The sequence below is a fragment of the Asterias rubens genome, chromosome 1 (genome assembly GCF_902459465.1).
Source record: "Asterias rubens chromosome 1, eAstRub1.3, whole genome shotgun sequence".
Classification (NCBI taxonomy): domain Eukaryota; kingdom Metazoa; phylum Echinodermata; class Asteroidea; order Forcipulatida; family Asteriidae; genus Asterias; species Asterias rubens.
This window is the reverse complement of record NC_047062.1, coordinates 28,034,102-28,057,258: the sequence shown is the minus strand read 5'-3', so window position 1 is coordinate 28,057,258 and position 23,157 is coordinate 28,034,102. Positions and strand designations below refer to the sequence as shown.

Sequence of the window (23,157 nt, the reverse complement as noted above, 5' to 3'; positions counted from 1 at the left end):
TACGTTAAAATTGTATTTGATGACAACATTATAATAAAAACACCGAAAACGACAGTTCGTTGTGCAGTAGAGCCAGTGACTGGGCGCTAGAAGTAACTGTCTAAATCTCTAGCTGTAATGGCTCCGCTTTTAACAACGGTCTCATGGCGACAGTGATGAGACCGATGTTAAAAGCGGAGCCACCGATGTTAAAAGCGGAGCCATTTACAGCTCAACAAGGTGGGCTAGGAAGGTGCAATGCCGCCGCACGCACTAATGCAGTGTCCTCACTGTGAAGCAAAAAACAGCATTGAAGTTATAATGATCATCAAACACCAGCTGAGATGGAGTGGCCAGTGCGTCCGCCGGATGCCTCGAGTCCGAAAAAAGTGTCCTGTTGTCATGTGTTTTCAGTAGGATAACAGGAAAATCATCTATCCAATTTTTTAACAATAACACTTAACACTTCATGGTGTGTTGAAAATTTTAAAGTTTTGGTTTTACGTTGCGAGAGACAGTCCGCCATTAACAGTGCTTATGCATGCACGACATTGGAGCAACGTCATATGTTTTCATACCTTTCATTGGTTGGTATCTTATTGAATATTCCGGAGCTAGTATGGCGTGCAAAATAAATCAAAAATATTATTCAATTACTACTTAACTAATTTAATTACATTTTTGTTCCAAGGCATTATGGCTACTATATTAGAATCGAGAGATATCATATAAGGCATGGTAGTAAAACACCCCAACCCCCCTTTAAAACACACACACACTTCATAACAATCCGTTTTCCCCCATTTTAGACCAGTAATGTTTTGTTTCAGGAGATGAGAAACCAATCTATGATATATTCTGTTTAATATAGACGTAATATTGTTTACGCTTATCGGAATTTATTACAGTATGCACCCAGTTAATCAAAAATCAACTTAAAATATTTAAATTTTTTCCTCATATTGGCACACCATCGAATCCCAAATAGTAACCACCTCACGTGATCCATCTAGTGACTGAAACAGAACGAAACTCAATCTTGCAGATTGTAATTTTGTTTTGAACTTTCGAGGTTGATGATGTTTCTTTGACTCATTTGAATGTTGGCATACTAATGCACTAGTGATTTGTACCAAAAATCAATCATTTTATTTTGAGCATAACCGACGTCAGGAAACTTTATTCTCAGCATAAAAATACAGACCGTGAGTAAACTGCATATCTTCTGCAACCGGTGCAGCTTTGCACAATCTCGTGGTAAACGGTAATCAAAGTTGGGGGTTCGAAACATATGAGAGTCGTCATGACGCTACGCTACTCCGGTGTGGCGGTTTCAGTCTTCCGCCGTGTTCAGTTTTCCGGGTGACATAGCCGGACATTTCACCACGTTGTTGGAACGGTTTAAGCTTTCCAGCGTGTTCAGTTTTCCGGGTGACATAGCCAGACAAAAATACAGCCGCGAGTACCCTGGCGAGTACTGTAGTTCTCTCAGTGACCCCAAATTGTTTATTATTACGATTCTTTTATGTTTAGTCACATTCTCTTGCCCCATCTTTACACGTATTCATGCGTACAGCTGTAAGCAGGTCACACTGCTTGTGCCACACCAAATTCTCTCATACGCATCGATCCACGCGTTCGCCGCTCGTTGTACTCGTGGACGCCGCCATGACTACAGCTATATACCGGAGAGTAACACGGATGACTCAATACAGCACTAAAAATTGACTACTTTTGCTTGCTGTGCGCAGGCATCGCATGAGACGTAATGTTACCGTATTTGGTCATTCGGAAAACTGAACACGGCGGAAAGTTGAAACCGCCACACCGCCACACTGGCCCGCTTAAATAAGTTAGCCAAGGACAACGGACTCGCGAGAACGGAAGCCCTATAAAGACATTGCAACACTGCTTCGAGCTAGACCTTTATTACACAGGCCATCCAACCATGGTCCGATCCATCCAACCGAGGAACTAATATTCCTCGATGGTCCAACCATGGACATGTATGGTCCCCAAACTGTGACATCTGCCTGAGAGTATGTGGCTCACGGATCAGACTTTTGAGTCCTCGACGTCGACGGAGTCACTAGGCACCAGCTACCTACCTCAACCCTAATAACTTTGTTTATTCTGTCGATGGAGCAGAACATCTTCCTCGACATTATCATCGAGCGAGGGAGGGATTGCTGAATATTAACAAGAGGGCGCTGTTTCAGTATCGGCTCGACTAAAAACCACAGCACGACTAAAAACCACGGTCACAGACTTGGAAGCAAGTCTAGTTAGGCCCTTTTCGAAACCACGGCTTTGGCTCCATAGATTTTTCCTAGGCTAGCTTGGCCCCGCGGTGTTTTGACAAGTATCGCGTGTGCTTAGTTCAATGCACAGGGCTTCAGACGAAAGCACGGAGCCTAAAGCCACATGCCGTGGATTCGAAAAGGGCCATATACATGCTACGTATAATACTTGTTCAATGCATGATTGTGTATTCTCCGTGTAGAGACCCGTGTAGAGAGAGTGCGACTTTTCTCAGTTCCATACGTTCACAAATTTCCCCCTTCTGTTCCTATTAACTTTGTGTAATACTGGACGTTTTGCTGAAGTAGGTTGTTACTTCAATGATGCAATACTCATGAACTACGGCGTGGGTGAGTTAGAACACTTTCCCGTCTTTGGAAATTAAAATTAAAAGTATCGACTATCGTAGCGTCATACAATACATTACAATACATTATCGACCCTCATATGTTTTCGGTCCCCAACTTTGATTCCCGTTTACCGCGAGATTGTGCAAGCTGCACCGGTGACAGAAGCTATGCAGTTTACTCACGGTCTGTATTTTCATCAGGCTTAATCATGCTGAGAATAAAGTTTCCTGTCGTTGGTTATGCTCAAACATTTAGAAAATGATTGATTTTTGGTACTAATCACTAGTGCATTATCTCGGCGAGCTGGTTAGGGGGCGACTTTGCAGGGGCGACTTTGTTGGTGGCGAGCTTGCTAGGTGGCGAGATGACCAGCCTCATATACTGTCTGACCATCTGACTGAGTGGTCTCAATCAAAATTGTCAATACTCCTATTTTTCCTAGTATTGAAATGGAGTTGAAACTAACCTTCACTCATTTTTGTTTTGTTTTCAAACCAAAGTTAGGATTCAGGTTTTTTATCGACAAAACATTTCCCGGATAACTTTCCGTATGGCGCCACCACTTTTTCACTCATTTTTACAAAAAGGGATATATCAATCAGGTAAATAAGTTCCTATATTATTTTATATCGAATGAAAAAGTGGTGGCGCCATACGGAAACTTTTCCCATTTCCCTTTTATGAGAGTTTTTAAAACAGCAAACGTACACATGTAGTACAAATGTTTAAAAGTGTAAATTGTCCCCTCAATGTGTGCCATTTTCCGTCAGACCAGTCAAAAGCTGAGCCAATGAGAAAATCGCGTTAAAGTCAAGAACATTAATGATAACTGGACACTTTCTACAAAGGTTATTGAGGAATTTTTATTGAAGTCATTTTCAATAAAAGTGAAATACTTACGTTATTACGCCTTTTAACCGAAAAGGCAGTTATGAATGGGAATAAAAAAGTAGTGACTTGTTCTTTATCGGCCGTTTAAAACCTTGCAGGGTCATTGCCGGCGAGGGCCTTTATCACACGGCAACGACCCAGCTGGTTTTAAAATGGCCATTAATATAAAGAAGTCTTTGCTACCCTTTTATTCCCTTAATCATAACAAGAAAGAGATTTGAAATCTAAGCGTGGCATTTGTGTTTGTCAACACACTATTCTCGTTTCAGAGAAGAAAACAAAATTTAAAAAAATTCCACGTTTGAGCTTTTGGTCAGAAACTTGTTCCTGATTGAGTCACCAAAGCACACCCCTGGCTTACATTCATTAACACCATATTTTGCTTTTTTTAACTGCAGTTTGAATCAAGACTCTACATTTACAGTGTATATTGTTGAAGTAGGACTACTGACAGAACATCAAGATGGTTTTAGCAGATCTTGGCCGTAAGATTACATCGGCCTTGAAATCACTCAGTAATGCTACCATTATTGATGAAGATGTAAGTTGCAAATAACACTAGCAGCATCTTGCTTCTAATACTAAGCATATATTTGTTTTTAAACAAACAAGAACATTAAAGTATTGAGAGCCCTCTTTTCCCCTATTAAACTACTCCTTTCCCCTTCCCCCAAACCCCTTCAACTCTACACTTGTCCCATCATGCCACAAACTGGTGATTTGGTGTAACTTTTTGACATTTGTATGCATACCACTAAAATCATTAAATACCGGTACATCTTTTTATGTATCTTTCGCTTGTATTGCTGTGCCAGCCAGTCAAGAAGTTCAATCAACAAATTAAAAACGACCAGATTGGTATTGTATTTAAAAGCTCTGTGTAAAGTCACAATCTTGAAGCGCTTAAAAGCATTTATTTTAAAAACAGTTTTAAACAAATGAAATTGATTTGCCCAATTAAGTTGATGTGTCTTACATTAACAATAATGATAATAGTAAGTGGCATCTTATAGCGCTCAGGTCTGTCACACAGTGATGTGACGCTCATGGCGCTCCAACATGATTTATCCCTGGTAACTGTGCCTTAAATCATTCCTTAAACCATCTCAGCTCCCTGGGGAGTATACAGCCTGTGCTGCCAAATATGAAGCGCACTAAGCTAATAACCACAAGCACCATCTCTGCCCTCACAGGTACCCCTGGGTGGAGAGAAGTTTATATAAATGGTTAAGTGTCTTGCTCAAGGACACAAGTGTCACGATCGGGAATCTAACCCACACTCTGCTGAACAGAAACACCAGAGCTTGGGTTCGGTACTCTTATCTGCTCTGCTCATGGGAGTAGACTCCAAAATACTGTGCAATTCTTGAATGGCCATTTTGGCATGGTCTATCGAAACAGTCCACAGTATCTACATGTACACCAACTATATGCTTCTGAATACCGGACATCCTCCCATGTCACATCTTCCTTGCCTCTGCTACATATTCTGTACATCCAACAACCAGCATTTAAAAAGACTCTCTTATCCTAGGTTATTTTTCTTTAATATGCATGTATCTCCCAGGTGTTGAACTCCATGCTTAGTGAAGTATGTCGTGCCTTGTTAGAAGCAGATGTCAATATCAAACTGGTGAAAAAACTGAGAGAAAATGTGAAAGCTGTGATTGATTTTGAGGAGATGGCAGCCGGCTTGAATAAGAGGAAGATGATTCAGACAGCTGTCTTTAAGGAACTTGTTAAGGTATAGTTTAAATAGTGATACTTGCTGTAACTTGCAGTTTCAGGGTATGTCATCAATTTATTACAGAATAATACCAATAGCGTATAGTCCTTTTCATAAATACCCAGACAGTTTCGCTATTCCTAGTGGTGGAGAGCGCGTCACATGGGGGTGTTTAAGCCGCTAAAAAGACAAAGCTGGAGCTATGTAAACCAGCTGGCTTTGAGTATTGGGCGCTCAAGCTCATGTACGCCAATTTAATTTTTAAAATGTGTTTCAAAAAGTACAAACTTAGAAAATTTGTGAACAAGCAGATTGGGCGCACAAGCTCATGTATGCCAATTTGATTACGCGGAATGCAATATAGCTAATAGTACCGGCGTTCGTTTGAGAGCTTGTTGCCACTCTTTTATCATTGAGGTCATTCTTCAATAGCAGTAACTATCCTTTATATACATCATTCATATTGATTGATTTTTGAGGATTGAAAAGAAGCTGTGTGTGTATGCAATATATTTTTAATAAGTAAATTTTCTCTGATGTTGTTAGCTTATTGACCCTGGTGTAAAGGCATGGACTCCATTAAAAGGCAAGCCCAATGTCATTATGTTTGTGGGACTACAGGGAAGTGGAAAGACAACAACATGTACAAAGGTAAGAGCAAATAGATCAAGAACTGGAATACAGAAACATATTTGGCAAAAAACTGGACAGACTTAAGAGCAAATAGATCAAGAACCGGAATACAGAAACATATTGGGCAGAAACCTGGACAGACTTAAGAGCAAATAGATCAAGAACTGGAATACAGAAACATATTGGGCAGAAAATGGACAGACTTAAGAGCATATAGATCAAGAACCGGAATACAGAAACATATTGGGCAGAAAACTGGACAGACTTAAGAGCAAATAGATCAAGAACTGGAATACAGAAACATATTGGGCAGAAAACTGGACAGACTTAAGAGCAAATAGATCAAGAACATATTGGGCAGAAAACTGGACAGACTTAAGAGCATATAGATCAAAAACTGGAATACAGAAACATATTGGGCAGAAAACTGGACAGACTTAAGAGCAAATAGATCAAGAACCGGAATACAGAAACATATTGGGCAGAAAACTGGACAGACTTAAGAGCATATAGATCAAGAACTGTAATACAGAAACATATTGGGCAGAAAACTGGACAGACTTAAGAGCATATAGATCAAGAACCGGAATACAGAAACATTGGGCAGAAAACTGGACAGACTTAAGAGCAAATAGATCAAGAACTGGAATACCGAAACATTTTGGGCAGAAAACAGGATGTGTTGGAGAGCAAATGGATCAAGAATTGGCATTTAGAAACATATTGGGCAGAAAACTGAAAATTAGCTGACCCAGCCATTTGTATGATTTTTATGCCTCGCCTTCGAAGCAAGCCAAAGGGGCATAAAGTGTTTGCCTTGTCCTTGAGCTTGTTGGGTAAGTGAGTACTGGTAAGCATACACATTTACACTGGGGACCTACTATGGGAATAGGGTCTACTGTTTGGGAAAGGTCCACAGTGTAAAAACATGTACAAAACCTTTGGGAGCTGTTGCACAAAATTTGGGAATACAAACAAAAGAGGGATGTCCATGGTTGCAGGCGTTTACAAGCTTGGGTGGGTCGGTGTGTGCCTCTTCGTGAGAGCGGTGATATATGTGTACCATGGTTACGTGTAAAGCAAAAAAATATGTTATATAACAAATGTACTTGATGATTTTTTGTTTTTGTGCACAGCTCGCATATCACTTCCAAAAGAAGGGATGGAAGTCATGTCTCATATGTGCAGATACATTCCGAGCAGGTGAGATTATAGTTTCTATGTAGGACTTGCATTGTGGAGATGAGTATTTATCTATTCTTACAAGTAACCATGTAACTCTGTTAAACAATGTAGCAGTAGCAACTGCCTAGATTTAGAATCACTGCCTCTTCAAATAATAACTAGGTGTAACTTTGAGATTTAATAATACCATTGTTGATACAAATTTTTTTATCTTATAAGGGTCCTGGAAAGTTATATGAAATTTGAGTGAGAAGGGAGAGGCATCTTACATAAGGGCATGTAAAAGCAAACTCTTTGACATTGTTATTATGATATGTACCAAAATATTTGATTTGTTCTTAATTGATCTTAATTTTCCCCGACTGTTTGAATGACACAGGTGCCTTTGACCAACTGAAACAAAATGCAACCAAAGCAAGAATTCCTTTCTATGGAAGGTGAGTTCCAAAAACTCAAATCTTTATCAAAATTGTATACAGATAATGGCCTAATTCCATGGTGCTGTTTTACCAACCCAAGTGAAAAAACACTGCGTATTGTTGCATACAACTGATTACTCTGGCAGGTGTTGGGTAAGCATATTTGACTTCATATTTCTTAACAATTGGCTTTTCACTTGTGAAAAAATGGAGCAACAGAGAGATACAGGTTTCAGAGATGATGTAAATTTATGCCCAACTAAATGTGCAATGCATCGCTGAATACTGTGACTATTGACAAGCTGGGGTAGCAGATGGATTGAAGTGCTGGTGCTCTAACAGCATCCCTTTAAGGGGATCACCTTATGGTGATCTCTCGCTGCTGCATCCCAAGTTGTCTCATAAACTTGGGTGTAATCCCTCATGACTACACGACAGTTATTTGTTGCAGGTCTTTTGACTAGCACCCCGAAGAAAAGATATTGACAAAATAGGGAGACCACAAACATAAGGGTTAGATAGCTCAGTTGGTAGGAGCGCCTGCATGTTAATCCGGAGGTCGCAGGTTCAAATTGCGCTGTAGTAAACTTTTCTTTGTCAGCCCTAAATTATGCTTCGTAGAGTATACACATGAAGTTTTTTGTTTTAAATGTCTGTTGAATACTTTAGTGTTGAACTTTACATCAACATACATTTATGTTTTGAACCCATTTGAAATATTTACATTGACACAAAATCCCAGGGCATAACCTGATAGTTAAATAAATTTGTTATTGGTAAGTTTGTGGTGTGCTTATTTAAAAAGAAAACTAGAGAACATTGGGAATAAATTGGCCCTTCCAAAAATTTGCGGCTTTTTATTCCTTTAAGTTACCTTTAACTTTAAAGATGTATTTGGTACTAGAAATGTAATACAATTGTTGATAATAATAATGATGTTGAAGATACATGTTATAATAACATTATACATTTGACATAGTTACACGGAGGTGGATCCTGTTGTTTTGGCCGCTGATGGTGTAGACAAGTTCAAGAATGAAGGATTTGAGATCATCATTGTTGATACAAGCGGCAGACATAAACAAGAAGACTCCCTCTTTGAGGAGATGTTACAAGTGTCCAATGCAGTGGTTAGTATCAAACACTTAGTGTTATTTGTCTTCAAGTGAAGTGTGGTCCTGTGCTGACAGGGTTTTCACTTTGACACAATGGTGAAAGATCTGTATGGATGGCATGGTGTCACGGCTGAGTGGTTAAGACCATCGAATTCAAGTTCTGGTGCTAAGTCACCTGAGTGTGGGTTCGAATCCTGGTCGTGATACTTGTGTCCTTGAGCAAGATACTTTACTATAATTGCTTCTCTTCACCCAGGGGTATAAATGGGTACCTGCAAAGGTAGAGGTTGATATTGTGCATGAAAAGCTTTTGGAGCGCCACGGCAGCTCGGGGCTGTATACTCTCTTAACATTTAAGTTTCCTCATTTGTTAATAAGACTCTTGATTATGTTCCCATGTGTTCTCAGAACCCAGATAATGTAGTGTTTGTGATGGATGCATCTATCGGTCAAGCGTGTGAGTCACAGTCCAGAGCCTTCAAAGAGAAAGTAGATGTAGCTTCCGTTATCATCACTAAGCTAGATGGTCATGCTAAGGGAGGAGGTGCACTCAGCGCGTAAGAATCTCTTCTTTTGAAACATAGTTGGCTTTCCCAACACACTGTCCAGGAAAGCCTTGGTTTTTTATTTCTGATTTATATTTATTTATTTATTTATTTATTTATTTATTTATTATTATTTAATTTTTTGGAGGAAGGGGGTCTTTTCCAGGTTTTTTTCTTGAAGGTATTTTAACCCACACTGTGTAGAAATGAAAAACTACAGGTTTTGTTGACAGCACTTCGGTTATTTCTAAGACTCATATGCTATTGAAAGTTGCTACATACTAAGACCTTGTATTAACATGACTTACTGTGTGCAAGCACAAGTGATGTTATGAAGTCATTGGTAGTCATATATCAAGGTTTTCAACTGTTTTGAATTGTATAATTTATTACAATTGCTTTTTGTTGGAATCACCTGGATCTTCAAGTTTTATAAAATCCATGAATTACACGTCCGTCACATCCTGTCTTATCCACAAAGTATAAATTGAAAAAACAATGTCTGCTGCTTAGCAACACTAAAAAGTTTGAGTTTGTTTGGGTTTGAATCTTTTTGTTTCTTCATTCAATGATTGTTTTTGTAGGGGGAACCTTTTCTGCGCTACTGCAGGAAAAGGCTTTGTTTTTGTACCGATTTATTTTCTTCTTTTTCTGCTTGCATTGTTAAATCTAAAATCCCATAGACTAAGTATATGGTTTGTCTGTGCAGCACTTTGGGCATTGCCTGGGCTTTGATCCTCTACAAATTACATAATTTTGATGTCATCGCGTGTTTAGGAACACGTTGCCTTGGATTGGTCGAGTTTGTCGTTGAAAAGCGTGTGTAACTGTTTTTATCAGAAAGATATTTCAAAAGTAGAATATAATGATCCACACAAGTATCACATGAAATTGGGTGGTTTTCTTTTTACCTCGTCGACAAACATGGTTGGCCATTTATGGGAGTCAAATTTTTTACTCCCATAAATGGCCGATCGTGTTAGTTCGCAAAGTAAAAGGAAAACCACTCAATTTTGAGGCAAATGTGTGTTGATTATTGTATTTTACTTTTTAAACATCTTTCTAACCATATGCATTTTATAACAAACGGTTGCAAACGCTTTTCAAATACCAACTCGACCGATCCAAGGCAACGTGTTCCTTTAAGGAGAAACAGGCAGGGCAGTTTAGGCTGTTTGAATATAACAAAGTGCTTTTGTTGTTATCACATTTGACATACTTTGTTTTTATTTGCAGTGTTGCAGCAACTAAGAGTCCAGTCATTTTCATAGGAACTGGTGAACACATTGATGACTTTGAGCAGTTCAAAACAAAACCATTTGTTAGTAAATTGCTTGGTAAGTTAACTATTTGAATACAATATTTGCTTGATACAAGTTTTGCAGTAATTATCTATCTAATGAGTTCTGTTGAAGTTTTGCAGTAATTATCTATCTAATGAGTTCTGTTGAAGTTTTGCAGTAATTATCTATCTAATGAGTTCTGTTGAAGTTTTGCAGTAATTATCTATCTAATGAGTTCTGTTGAAGTTTTGCAGTAATTATCTATCTAATGAGTTCTGTTGAAGTTTTGCAGTAATTATCTATCTAATGAGTTCTGTTGGTGTAAACAGAAGTAAACCTAATTGTTTAAATTTCAACAACACAAAGATAACGTTCACTTTCACCTGCCAAATCTGTCCAAGTTCTTTGTGGCCAGATCATGGTACTTCTGGATCATTTTAATCTCCTTTAAAGCTACCTTTTATTAATTGTTATGACGCTTTTAGGCACACTCGATAATATTTTCATGTAGTTGATTTTTTTTAAATAGGCATGGGTGATATTGAAGGACTTATTGATAAAGTCAGTGAGCTCAACTTAGACGACAATGAAGAACTTATCAACAAACTCAAACATGGTAAGGAATGAGATTTGTTTTCCCCTGTGACCAGCCCCAGTCATATTCAGCTATACAATTGATTTTCCAGAGTAATTTGTTACCAGCCTGCACTGGCCTGTCTGATTTACTTTTGGTAAGTTCATTCAAAACAAATGTCACGTTACATCTTTACATGTGTTGCATAATTTATAAATACAAATATGTGGATAGTTTTTACATAGCATTACTGGAACATTCCTGAAGATTTGTTGTACTACTTTATTGTTTCTAGGTGAATTTACACTGCGAGATATGTATGAGCAGTTTCAGAACATCATGAAGATGGGTCCATTTGGTCAAATAATGGTAAGATGTTTTGTTATGCCCCAATGGCAAATGATACATTGTTTGTATTGTCCTCATGCATGCCTGTGTAAACACCTGTTATCAGGAACCTTTTTCTGTCCGTCTTTTCATTGACAACTGACCTTCACCCAACATGGGGTCCCTAATGCCCTCTTCTGTTGTAGTCCCCAGGTAAATAAAAACAAGGGCAAGCCTGAGCACCTAATGAGATTAATATCAGCAGAGCATTAACAAAATCATAAGAGTTGACAAGCAAAAAGTATTGCTGAAAATCAGCAAGTTGTTCTGAGGACAAAGCCACGAACAATTTAATTTACCGTACATGGTAGTTTGGCCAATAACCCAATTAATTTATTGAAATAAAATTTTGTGAAATAAAATTTGTTTTTGCTTAGGAGTTTTACACATTTGGTCAAGTTTCCAAATTGTATGGACTTGCTAAACATAACATGTTGCTGAGTAAACTTGATTGTTGCCAGTATAATTTGTCAAGTTGTATTGGTTGCTTTCTTTCATAAACTCCTTCCCTAAACAATCCTCATCTCACAATGCTGGAATGCTGTGTTGTTTGTTGTTACCAAGCGGACTAGTTCACAATACTCAATTTAGAATCCCAAAGCTATTAGAGTGTGGGTTCATATTCTGGTCTTGATATTTAACTTTAATTGCTTCTCTTCACCCAGGAGGTAAACGGTAATTTGTGTGGGCAGAGATGGTTCTTTTCAATCTGCTAAGATAGTTTAATGAAATAAATAATCAACCCATAGACTAGGGTAGTGCTAATTATTTGTCTTGATATGCCCAAGGTAAAGGTCAAATGTTAATTATATTTGTAACAGACTTAGTGTACTAACAATATGCATTAGTAGTATTGCTAAACATACAATCTGTGTTTGATTGCAGGGTATGATCCCAGGGTTTAGTAGTGACTTTATATCAAAGGGCAATGAGCAAGAATCTATGGCTAGACTCAAAAAACTCATGACGATAATGGACAGTATGAATGATGAAGGTAAGTCGAGATTCTTACAATCAAATTGTTGCATTTTTGTGTTCTGTGCAACATAAGTGTGCAATTTGTAAAAGTTGAATTGATTAAGATAAGAATGCATGCTGGACAGCAAAAGAAGCAATATTAGTTTGGTTTACTCCTTTTATACTGGTTTGTGATGTCCACTTTACACTCCATAACTTTCATGTCCATCAGTGACAAAATCTACAAGCACCTTGGATGAGAAAGCATGTTTTAATATAGATGTCTAGTATGTGCGGAGTGTCTGAAGTCTTGATAGTCTTTTCCTGGTTTTGGTAGTATTATACAGACGATGAGACCTCTGACGTCACACGAAAACCATAACATGATTCGCGCGCATACCGCCGGGCAAAACCTTTGTGTTTTGACAGCCAGCTAGAAAGTGTACTCAATCTTACTATGACTACGCAACTCTTTGCCCGGCGAAACATGACATATATAGTGTTTTGTCAACAGAGGGCGGTTTGAATGTAAACATAGGTCACATCGTCTATTCAAACCAATCTATATCATGTGACATGCTCCATATCCATAAAAATTTAGAAACTAAATAAGAGTTGTTGTAGTATGAGTTTGTAATAATAAAGATTTGGATGATTATTTTGACAGAGTTAGACAGCAGGGAAGGGGCCAAGATCTTCATGCGAACCCAGGGTAGAGTACACCGTGTAGCAAGGGGGGCAGGTGTGTCATCTAAAGAGGTACAGGAATTACTGCAACAGTATCAGAAGTTTGCACAGATGGTCAAGAAGATGGGCGGTATTAAGGGACTCTTCAAAGGAAAAGGTAATCACCTAATACATCCTCTCTCTAAAACAATGCTATGGTTCTTGATAAGAAGTCAATGTGTTCAAATGCTACCGAACAGCAGGCACGCACACAAAGTTTAGAAAGTATTTTTGCACTGTCCGTATATGGGTTGACGCATTGACAATTCACAATACGCATTGTGTTGTGTAATAAAAACAGAGGAAGTAGTATATAAGACAGAGGAAGTAGTATATATGTTTCTATCCCCCTAGTAGTTCGAGCATCTGATTGGTGGATTAGCGCGTACTGGAAGATAAAGACGTTAAACAAAGTGCTACAAGAAAATTACTTCTAATTCCTCCTGATTATTCAGCAAACCTTGACTGCATGTAAATAAATATCATATCAACTTCAAGTATTGCCAGACGTGCACAAGTCCGCTAGAACAAATTTTTAAACTGAACTTATTAACTAAATTGTTAACCTTTACATGTTGGTTGTATTATATAAAGTGCAATGAGTTTACTCTTCCCAAAGCAGTGATATTACCCAAAGTGTTTAGTCGCTGTATAGTGAGTATTTGAAGTGTGACTAATGCTTAATGTGTTTGTATAGGTGGAGATATGGCCAAGAACGTGAACCCAGCACAGATGCAGAAGTTAAATCAGTCAATTGCAAAGGCAATGGATCCTCGAGTACTACATCACATAGGTGTGTACAATACACTAGTCAATCATTTAATACTGCTATAGTCCTAGAGTACTACATCACATAGGTGTGTACAATACACTAGTCAATCATTTAATACTGCTATAGTCCTAGAGTACTACATCACATAGGTGTGTACAATACACTAGTCAATCATTTAATACTGCTATAGTCCTAGAGTACTACATCACATAGGTGTGTACAATACACTAGTCAATCATTTAATAGACCATGTGACCTTTGTTTACAATAAGTGTGACCTTGTACATTCTTTGGCTAGTCTGGCAGGCAAGATACTGTACTGGTAATATGGGAAAGTTTACATTTTGTGTCATAGTTTCCACATAAATCCAAGAGTTATGAAAGTAAAAGCTGGACAAGTTTTGAGATGTGCCCTCTTTCGTCATATCAAAAGTTGATAAGAATTGGACAGTGCAATCTCCATAAAATATAACTTTATAGGAAGAGGGTTTATGAGCTAATTAGGTCCACTTACCATCACAATATGCTTTGCACAAACATTAACTTGAATGTTATTTTGCTTTATTTTGCAGGTGGTATGAGTGGACTTCAGAATATGTTACGACAATTTCAGCAAGGTTCAGGTGGAGGGGCGGGGCTTGGTGGTTTAGGTAACATGATGGGTGGAGGGGGAGGAGGTGGACCTAGTAATAAATAGTCCCCAAGTATATCAATTATTTTTATTATGATTATGATTATGATTATTTATTTTTTTTTTTTTTTTGGGGGGGGAGCGTGTTCTGAATATGGTGGGTTTTAGAGGAGGGGTCCAAAGTCTTGATTTAATGTAAACCAATAATAGTTCTGGATAACAGTTATTGCGTGAGTCGCATAACTTTGAGTAATCACTTTCAAGCAACGTACATTTCATGTTGTGTTTTCTTTTTCTGTTTGTCAGATTCTATGTTTCAAGGTGATTTCATGGTTATATTTATTGTATGTTTTAAAGAGCGCAGTTTTGTTTTGTTTTGGTTTAATATTACCAGTAACATAAAACAAATGTAAGTGTGCAGGTTTATTTTGATCAGTGATGATATGGAATTTCACTGAATCGCCTTACACGCTGTCACTTGTAATTGCATAAAATGAAGTAATTTCAAGTTTTCACTAATCAAGGAAAGGGTAAAAACATAAGGTAGTTTTATGAACAAAGCTGTTAACTGAAATGCAAGTAACATGATTGATTGACCTTAACTGATCATGATCAACTACATTCTGGACAGTTTATAGAACAGTTTACATGAGGACCATCTGTTCCGATTGATCCAGCACAGGTGGTCCGCTTTACAGAATCACAATGCCCAAAGTAAACCTTATCAATGAGTTAGTTTCTAGACTAGTCAAATTATATGCTTTTTTTACATAGGGGAATCACAATGCCCAAAGTGAACCTTATCAATGAGTTTGGTTTAGTGTACACTAATTTGGTTGAGTGTATATGTAAATGTACATCTCCAGTAGCGCATGCAGTTCATGGAATAAAGTTGATTACAATGACATCATCTCCAGTAGCGCATGCAGTTCATGGAATAAAGTTGATTACAATTACTAAGTGTACAGATTGAAAGAAGACAATTTGAATGCATAATACATGGTTAGCCATGATTATCAAAACTTAATACCTTAAACATATTTCCATCAGAAATGTTACCAAAACAAATACTAATATTATTAAACCTATGATGTATCATAACTAAATATGTTGTGCAGGATTGTTATCAACATTTTATGCATTTGTTTAGTGTATACATGTTTTATGAAACTGTTATGGTGCTTTAGGTATCAAACTCAATGTACAAACAATCTTGTTCAAAAAATAAAATGTTTTAATGGCCTCACGCTTTGAATTATGAGACTACTCCTTTTAATAGCACCATGTAATGGTTTACAAGGTGCTGTGGCGCAATATGTTGCCAATCAAACCAGGAACACCGGGGCAAACCCCTTCTATTACGATAAGTGCACTGGGTTCTTATACGTGCATTACACAACACATTGGACCAACGGCTTTACGTCCCTTCCTAAGGACAAAGCATCAAAGCAAAACAGCAAATGGCCACTTTTCAGCCCCCTAAGTAAAATCTGGTTTTCTGGGATCTAAAAGGAGAAAAGGAGATGGCCACTTTTGGGTTGGCAGAGTAAAGTCTGCTTTTCAGGTGGCAGAAAAGCAGAGAAATAGAAAATAGCATTTTCACAAAACGTTAAATCTGCTTTTCAGGTAGTAGAAAAGTAGAAAAATTCATATAAAAAACATGTAATCTGCTCTTCTGCTATTCTTTTTGTCCACTAGAAACTGATCTTGAAACTACAAATTGTGAAAAAGTTAATTTCCTCCGAATGAGCTATGAACCACCCAAGGGAGAAATGTTATTAATGCAGATTGGAACGATGACTATTTCATACGCCGCCTGGAAGAACACAACAAGATACATAAGGCAGTATCAAACCTTGAAAAAGAGACTAGTTCTGTCAGAGAAGGTTGATGAGGAAGATGTTGCACCAAATGATAGCAGGCTGACCTTGATGAGGAAGATGTTGCACCAAATGATAGCAGGCTGACCTTGATGAGGAAGATGTTGCACCAAATGATAGCAGGCTGACCTTGATGAGGAAGATGTTGCACCAAATGATAGCAGGCTGACCTTGATGAGGAAGATGTTGCACCAAATGATAGCAGGCTGACCTTGATGAGGAAGATGTTGCACCAAATGATAGCAGGCTGACCTCGATGAGGAAGATGTTGCACCAAATGATAGCAAGCTGACCTCGATGAGGAAGATGTTGCAGCAAATGATAGCAGGCTGACCTTGATGAGGAAGATGTTGCACAAAATGATAGCAGGCTGACCTTGATGAGGAAGATGTTGCACCAAATGATAGCAGGCTGACCTTGATGAGGAAGATGTTGCACCAAATGATAGCAGGCTGACCTTGATGAGGAAGATGTTGCACCAAATGATAGCAGGCTGACCTTGATGAGGAAGATGTTGCACCAAATGATAGCAGGCTGACCTTGATGAGGAAGATGTTGCACCAAATGATAGCAGGCTGACCTTGATGAGGAAGATGTTGCACCAAATGATAGCAGGCTGACCTTGATGAGGAAGATGTTGCACCAAATGATAGCAGGCTGACCTTGATGAGGAAGATGTTGCACCAAATGATAGCAGGCTGACCTTGATGAGGAAGATGTTGCACCAAATGATAGCAGGCTGACCTTGATGAGGAAGATGTTGCACCAAATGATAGCAGGCTGACCTTGATGAGGAAGATGTTGCACCAAATGATAGCAGGCTGACCTTGATGAGGAAGATGTTGCACCAAATGATAGCAGGCTGACCTTGATGAGGAAGATGTTGCACCAAATGATAGCAGGCTGACCTTGATGAGGAAGATGTTGCACCAAATGATAGCAAGCTGACCTCGATGAGGAAGATGTTGCACCAAATGATAGCAGGCTGACCTTGATGAGGAAGATGTTGCACCAAATGATAGCAGGCTGACCTTGATGAGGAAGATGTTGCACCAAATGATAGCAAGCTGACCTCGATGAGGAAGATGTTGCACCAAATGATAACAGGCTGACCTTGATGAGGAAGATGTTGCACCAAATGATAGCAGGCTGACCTTATGTACGATCCTTAGGCTGATCATTTGTAACAAAAACCAAACAATGTATGGCGTTTTGATAGGTTCAACAACCAGGTGGATGGAACAAGGCAAAAGTTATCCAGGTGCTTCCCTGATATCCAGAAATGTAATTGTGTGATCAATGGGCCGAATTGATAAAAGCTAGCAATTGCTCATAAGCACAGGAACTGAGCAAAAGCAAAAGTTCATCAGCAGAAGCTGAAGCAAAAGCAATTGATTAAAATTGTATAAATAACCTTTTGCTTTGACTAATTGCTTTTTCTCAACAATAACCCAGCAATTGCTTTGATGTTCTTAATAAAGCCCTATTCATGTGCGATGAAGTAGCACAAATGTGGAGCTTAATAGAAGACAGGTTTGCTTTTCACAAAGGTTTCGAAAAAGGCTGCACAGAGTGGTGATCAAACTGTTGTCAAATGTGATCAACAAGAGGATGCAGCTTTGGTCAAATTCATCCATAGACATCATGTGCTACATGTATAAGACAAATCTGAAATACCAGGTAGCAAGGAAATAGAAGGCACTTCAGGGTGCCAAAGCAACAATTGCTAACACCTGGAAAAACATGCATGACAAACATTAAAGGCAGTGGACACTATTGGTAATTGTCAAAGACTAGCCTTCACAGTTGGTGTATCTCAACATATGCATAAAATAACAAACCTGTGAAAATTTGAGCTCAATCAGTCATCGACCTTGCGAGATAATAATGAAAGAAAAAACACTCTTGTCACACGAAGTTGTATGCGTTTAGATGGTTGATTTCGAGACCTCAAGTTCTAAATCTGAGGTCTCTAAATCAAATTTGTGGAAAATTACTTCTTTCTCGAAAACTATGGCACTTCAGAGGGAGCCGTTTCTCACAATGTTTTATACCATCAACCTCTACCCATTACTCGTCACCATGAAAGGCTTTATGCTAATAATTATTTACCAATAGTGTCCACTGCCTTTAATTTTGAAGAAGGTTGCCAACATGAAAGTAGTAGACAAATTTTATATTCTTTAGAAATGATTTGATCAAGTATAGTTGGTTTTGTTATTCTATCTTACTGGATATATTGCAGTAAAATCTGTATACCACAGAAATAAAAAGCTGTCTCATCATAATGATAATAAGAATAAGAATAATTTTTTTTGGGGGGGGCTAATCATCCATACTCGCAGCTATGAGCTGAATTGCGAAGGACGCGGCTACAACGTGTTCGAGAAGCAGGCCTGCAAGGGCCCCTTTGGCTGCCAGCCACATCTGACCAGAGATGTACAATTTATAGAACTTAAGTAACTGATATACACCACCTTGGGATTACAAATAACATAAAAGTGTTGACATTTTTCTTGACATGAGATTTGCCCATTTCATCAAAGTGTATTTGGCATTTGGGGTATTTATTTCCTGTTTCCACTGTCTTTTTGAAAATGTCCAAACAAAACCTTCATGTTTTCGTGTGGGAGGGGGGGGGGGGGGTAGTTGACCCCAAATGTTGAAACAGATGCACAGAAATCAGACCAACTAGTTGTCAGAGGAAAACACTGAAAGTATTTAGTTTATATATTGATAATGTATTAAAAGTCATTGTAAAGGAGAAAAACAAGTCTCAAACATGTGATGATTATTTTATCATTATGTTTTTGCAAAATTGTTTCCGTCACAGGTGTGTAGGACTATGTTCAATGTTGACCAAAAATAAGAAAACTTTATGGCTGCATGGTATGAATGTGGCAACAGGCAATGATAAGAAAAACAGATGGAACATTTTGGTTTGTGGAAACGAAACAATTTACGATAGGTTGGATTGGATATTTCTTCTCAATTTGTTCTTGGTTTGTACACCTTAGGACGAGCCCTGTAATCTGACCTGCATAAACATGATAAAACCTTCTTCGTAAATTGTAAAAACAGGAACAAGCAAGAGGTCAAGCTACCATGTAGGGATTTTGTAACACTTCAAGAAATTGCTGAATAATAAGCAAATGGTTGTTGTATACGTATTTAGGCAATTGCTAATCAAGGTGGCATTTGCTTGCAAGAAACAAGCTATTGCTTTTGTATTAAGCTATAGTTTTAGCTTTCTAGCAACTGCTTATTTTTATGTATGAAGATGTAAGCAAAAGCCTAGAAAATGCAATTGCTACCTTTTATGAAATCGGCCCATTCTTCATAAATCAGCTCAAATTAATAACTTAATACGGAGCTCCAGGAGTGCCATCCCACATATCGAGTTACCGACATAATTTGTCTCATCAAGACGACTTATTTCGTTAACTTGCTGACATATTTTATCTTGTTAAGTCGACGTATTCAAAACAATCAGTTAACTTAGCAACATAATTTATCTCGTATATAGGATTTGAGGCATTGCATGGTGAGGTATCAATATATATTTGGTTTGCGGTAACACCATGTGTGTATCTACTTGCCAGGTAGAGTTGTTCTTAGGGAACTGTCTTGCTTTATTCTACTGCCGTGGAGTAGATAATCGGAGGGTTGGGAGACTTCTCAGTTCTGATCCTTATAGGATCGTAATTAACTGTACTGCCGCGGAGTCAGTTCTGAAATTGGTCTCAACGTTTCGACTAGCTTGCTCTAGTCATCGTCAGGAGACCCCTGACGATGACTAGAGCAAGCTAGTCTGTCGCGGAGTCAGTTCTGAAATTGGTCTCAACGTTTCGACTAGCTTGCTCTAGTCATCGTCAGGGGTCTCCTGACGATGACTAGAGCAAGCTAGTCGAAACGTTGAGACCAATTTCAGAACTGACTCCGCGGCAGTACAGTTAATTACGATCCTATAAGCTAAAGTAGTAGTCCAGTCTAATTTCTATACCATCCGCCCTGGTAATAGTTAAAAAGCAGGACAGTTCTTTTCAGAACTGAGAAGTCTCCCGAACCTCCGATTATCTACTCCACGGCAGTAGAATAAAGCAAGACAGTTCCCTAAGAACAACTCTACCTGGCAAGTAGATACACACATGGTGTTACCGCAAACCAAATATATATAATTTATCTCACCAAGTCGACTTAGATAAAGCAACAAGTGGACTTACTGACATAATTCATTTCACCTAGTCGACTTTGATAAAATGATAAGTCGATTTACTGATACAAATTATCTCACACGTCGACTAAGATAAAATGATAAGTCAACTTACTGAAATAATTGATCTCACCAAGTCGACTTAGATAAAATGATATAAGTCGACTTATACTGACATAATTTAACTCGCCAAGTTGCTTTAGATAAAATTATAAGTCAACTTACCGGAAATAATTTATCTCACGAAATTGACTAAGATAAAATGATAAGGCGACTTACTGACAAAATTTAACTCGCCAAGTTCGACTTGGATAAAATGCCTTTTTCAACTTATTGACATACTTTATTTCAACAAGTCGACTTACAGAAACCAAGAAGTTGACTTACACACCGCCTGAGGTGTTTATACAAATCAAGTACACAAACACTAATATGCTACTCTCACACTGTGGCGAATATTCTTGCAAATATGAATATTTGAAATTCGCCCCAAAATTGCGAGGAAGAACCTAGATTAGTTACCTAGACGCCCACCCAATTTCAGAGATTTCAGAAGCCCCACCCCCCCCCCCTTATTAGGCTAATGTTAATCCTCACTTTGTGTCACAGGGAAGCATCGTTTGTAAACAACGCATCAGATTTTGTTACACCGTTGTTTATGTGTGTGTTGTCGAGAAAGACTCTGCTTGGGTCCAAATGTTACTGCACTCCTTCACCAGACCATTTGTACCACAGGGTTATGTCTCTGCACCACCACTAATCCCATCTATCTCATATAGATCTCCATCTCGCCGACTATGTGGTTTTCAATGTATAGGTTCAATAAGATCTACACTCAAGATTTTTCTAGGGCCACATATCCACAGTCAACACCCATAAGCTGGATGCACCTGTAGGACATTACTTCAATATTCATAATAATCACTCCATACTGACCTGACTTTAGAGGCGCTGAGGAGAGACTTTGTTTGAGTAAGGATAAGGCGCCTCCAGACCATCCAACGCCATTCTTTACACATCCAAGAAGGAAATGACTAATAACCCTTTGTCTCCTGTCTTCTCCTTTTTCCCACTAATACCCCCTTCTTAGACTGCTTTATTCACTAATTAATTATTTTTTCTATCCATCTTCCCATCATTGAATTTTTCTTTTGTGTTTCCCACCTCTTGCAATGTTTAAGGTCAACCCAGCTTCCTCTTCCCTCCTCTGTGTTCCTACTTTTTCTGTGTGCTTTCATCACTGTCATCTCGTTCCACTTGACCGATTTTGTTACACCATTGTTTATGTGTGTGTTGTCCAGAAAGACTCTGCTTGGATCAAAATGGTACTAATGAATTTTTCAATTAGATGCATGTAGCCTACCTCCATGGTATAGCATAGCCTTAGGCTACATATAGATGCATGTATAGCCTACCTCCATGGTATAGCATAGCCTTAGGCTACATATAGGCGAGTAATGGTACCACATTATTTTGGTATGCATGGCAATGTGTTGTTACCTTATTTAATAACATGCAATTTGTGAGACATTTGCAAAGTAAAATGTTTTATCTGCAATTTAAACATTTACGTGTTTTACTTCCATCAATGTCAATTCTTCAAATGAAAAAAACTAAACCTGCTACTGCTACATTTGATTATGATTTAACAGTAATGCTTCCATTAATTCTAATGGAAAGTAGATTCACACATGGTGTTACCGCAAACCAAATATATACATGTATATTGATACCTCACCATGCAATGCCTCAAATTCTATTTAATTATCCTCATTTTGAGAAAGCAAGAGTGCAAGGATGCTTCAGAATCACTCTATCCAACAAACATGACATTCTCATCTACCTGTCATGTAGGTGGATTGATTATATGATTGAGATCTAAACTTTGATGATTGTTTTGGGTTTTTAATAATTAGATGCATTGTTAGATGTTTGTTCCAAAGGCAGATGGTGACACCCCATGAAAAGGTCCCAATTCAAAACTCCACTGTCATTTGTTTATATAAAGGGACATTAAAAACGAGCAATACACCATGTAATGACTATCTCTCAATGAGTAGGGGTCACTTCAGAACCATTGGTTCCAACTTGACTACAGAAGACGTTCAGAGCAAACTGATAGAATCGTCGAGTTGAAACCAATTTGGTTCTTTTCAATACCACTCCAACTCATTGAGAGATAATCAATGGGAAGCTGTTCATGGTAGAAAACAAAGTTAGAAACGGCTCCCTCTGAAGTAACGTAGCTTTTGAGAAAGAGGTAACTTCTCACAAATTATTAAAAGGCTTTAGGCCTAAAGCCTTCTAAAAGCACACACATTTAAAAGCATTTTTGGGGTTGAACAAAGAATTGACTAGAGTGGGATTCGAACCAACGACCTCCGGATTAACGTGCCGGCGCTCTACCAACTGAGCTATCTAGCCCTATATTGGCGGTGTCCCTATCTTGTCAATATCTTTGTTCGGGGGGTGCCAGTCAGAAGCCATACAACTGTTAACTGCCGTGTAGCCAGGGATCACACCCAAATTACGATACAACCTGCAAAGCGGCAGTCAGGGGATCACCCCAACCATAGGGCTAGATATATAG

At 38.4% G+C, this 23,157-nt stretch overlaps 1 protein-coding gene across 1 annotated transcript; it reads left to right on the top strand.

Moving 5' to 3' along the window:
• The first annotated feature begins 2,464 nt into the window (after positions 1-2,464).
• On the top strand, positions 2,465-15,729 carry LOC117296391 (signal recognition particle 54 kDa protein-like). Its single transcript, XM_033779293.1, has 15 exons — positions 2,465-2,630; positions 3,920-4,062; positions 5,089-5,265; positions 5,794-5,898; positions 7,017-7,083; positions 7,445-7,502; positions 8,464-8,614; positions 9,008-9,156; positions 10,381-10,481; positions 10,957-11,043; positions 11,297-11,370; positions 12,274-12,382; positions 13,013-13,189; positions 13,769-13,864; positions 14,416-15,729. Exons 2-15 carry the CDS (start codon positions 3,985-3,987, stop codon positions 14,538-14,540), a joined length of 1,554 nt encoding a protein of 517 aa, XP_033635184.1. The 5' UTR covers positions 2,465-2,630; positions 3,920-3,984; the 3' UTR covers positions 14,541-15,729.
• Positions 15,730-23,157: the final 7,428 nt, after the last annotated feature.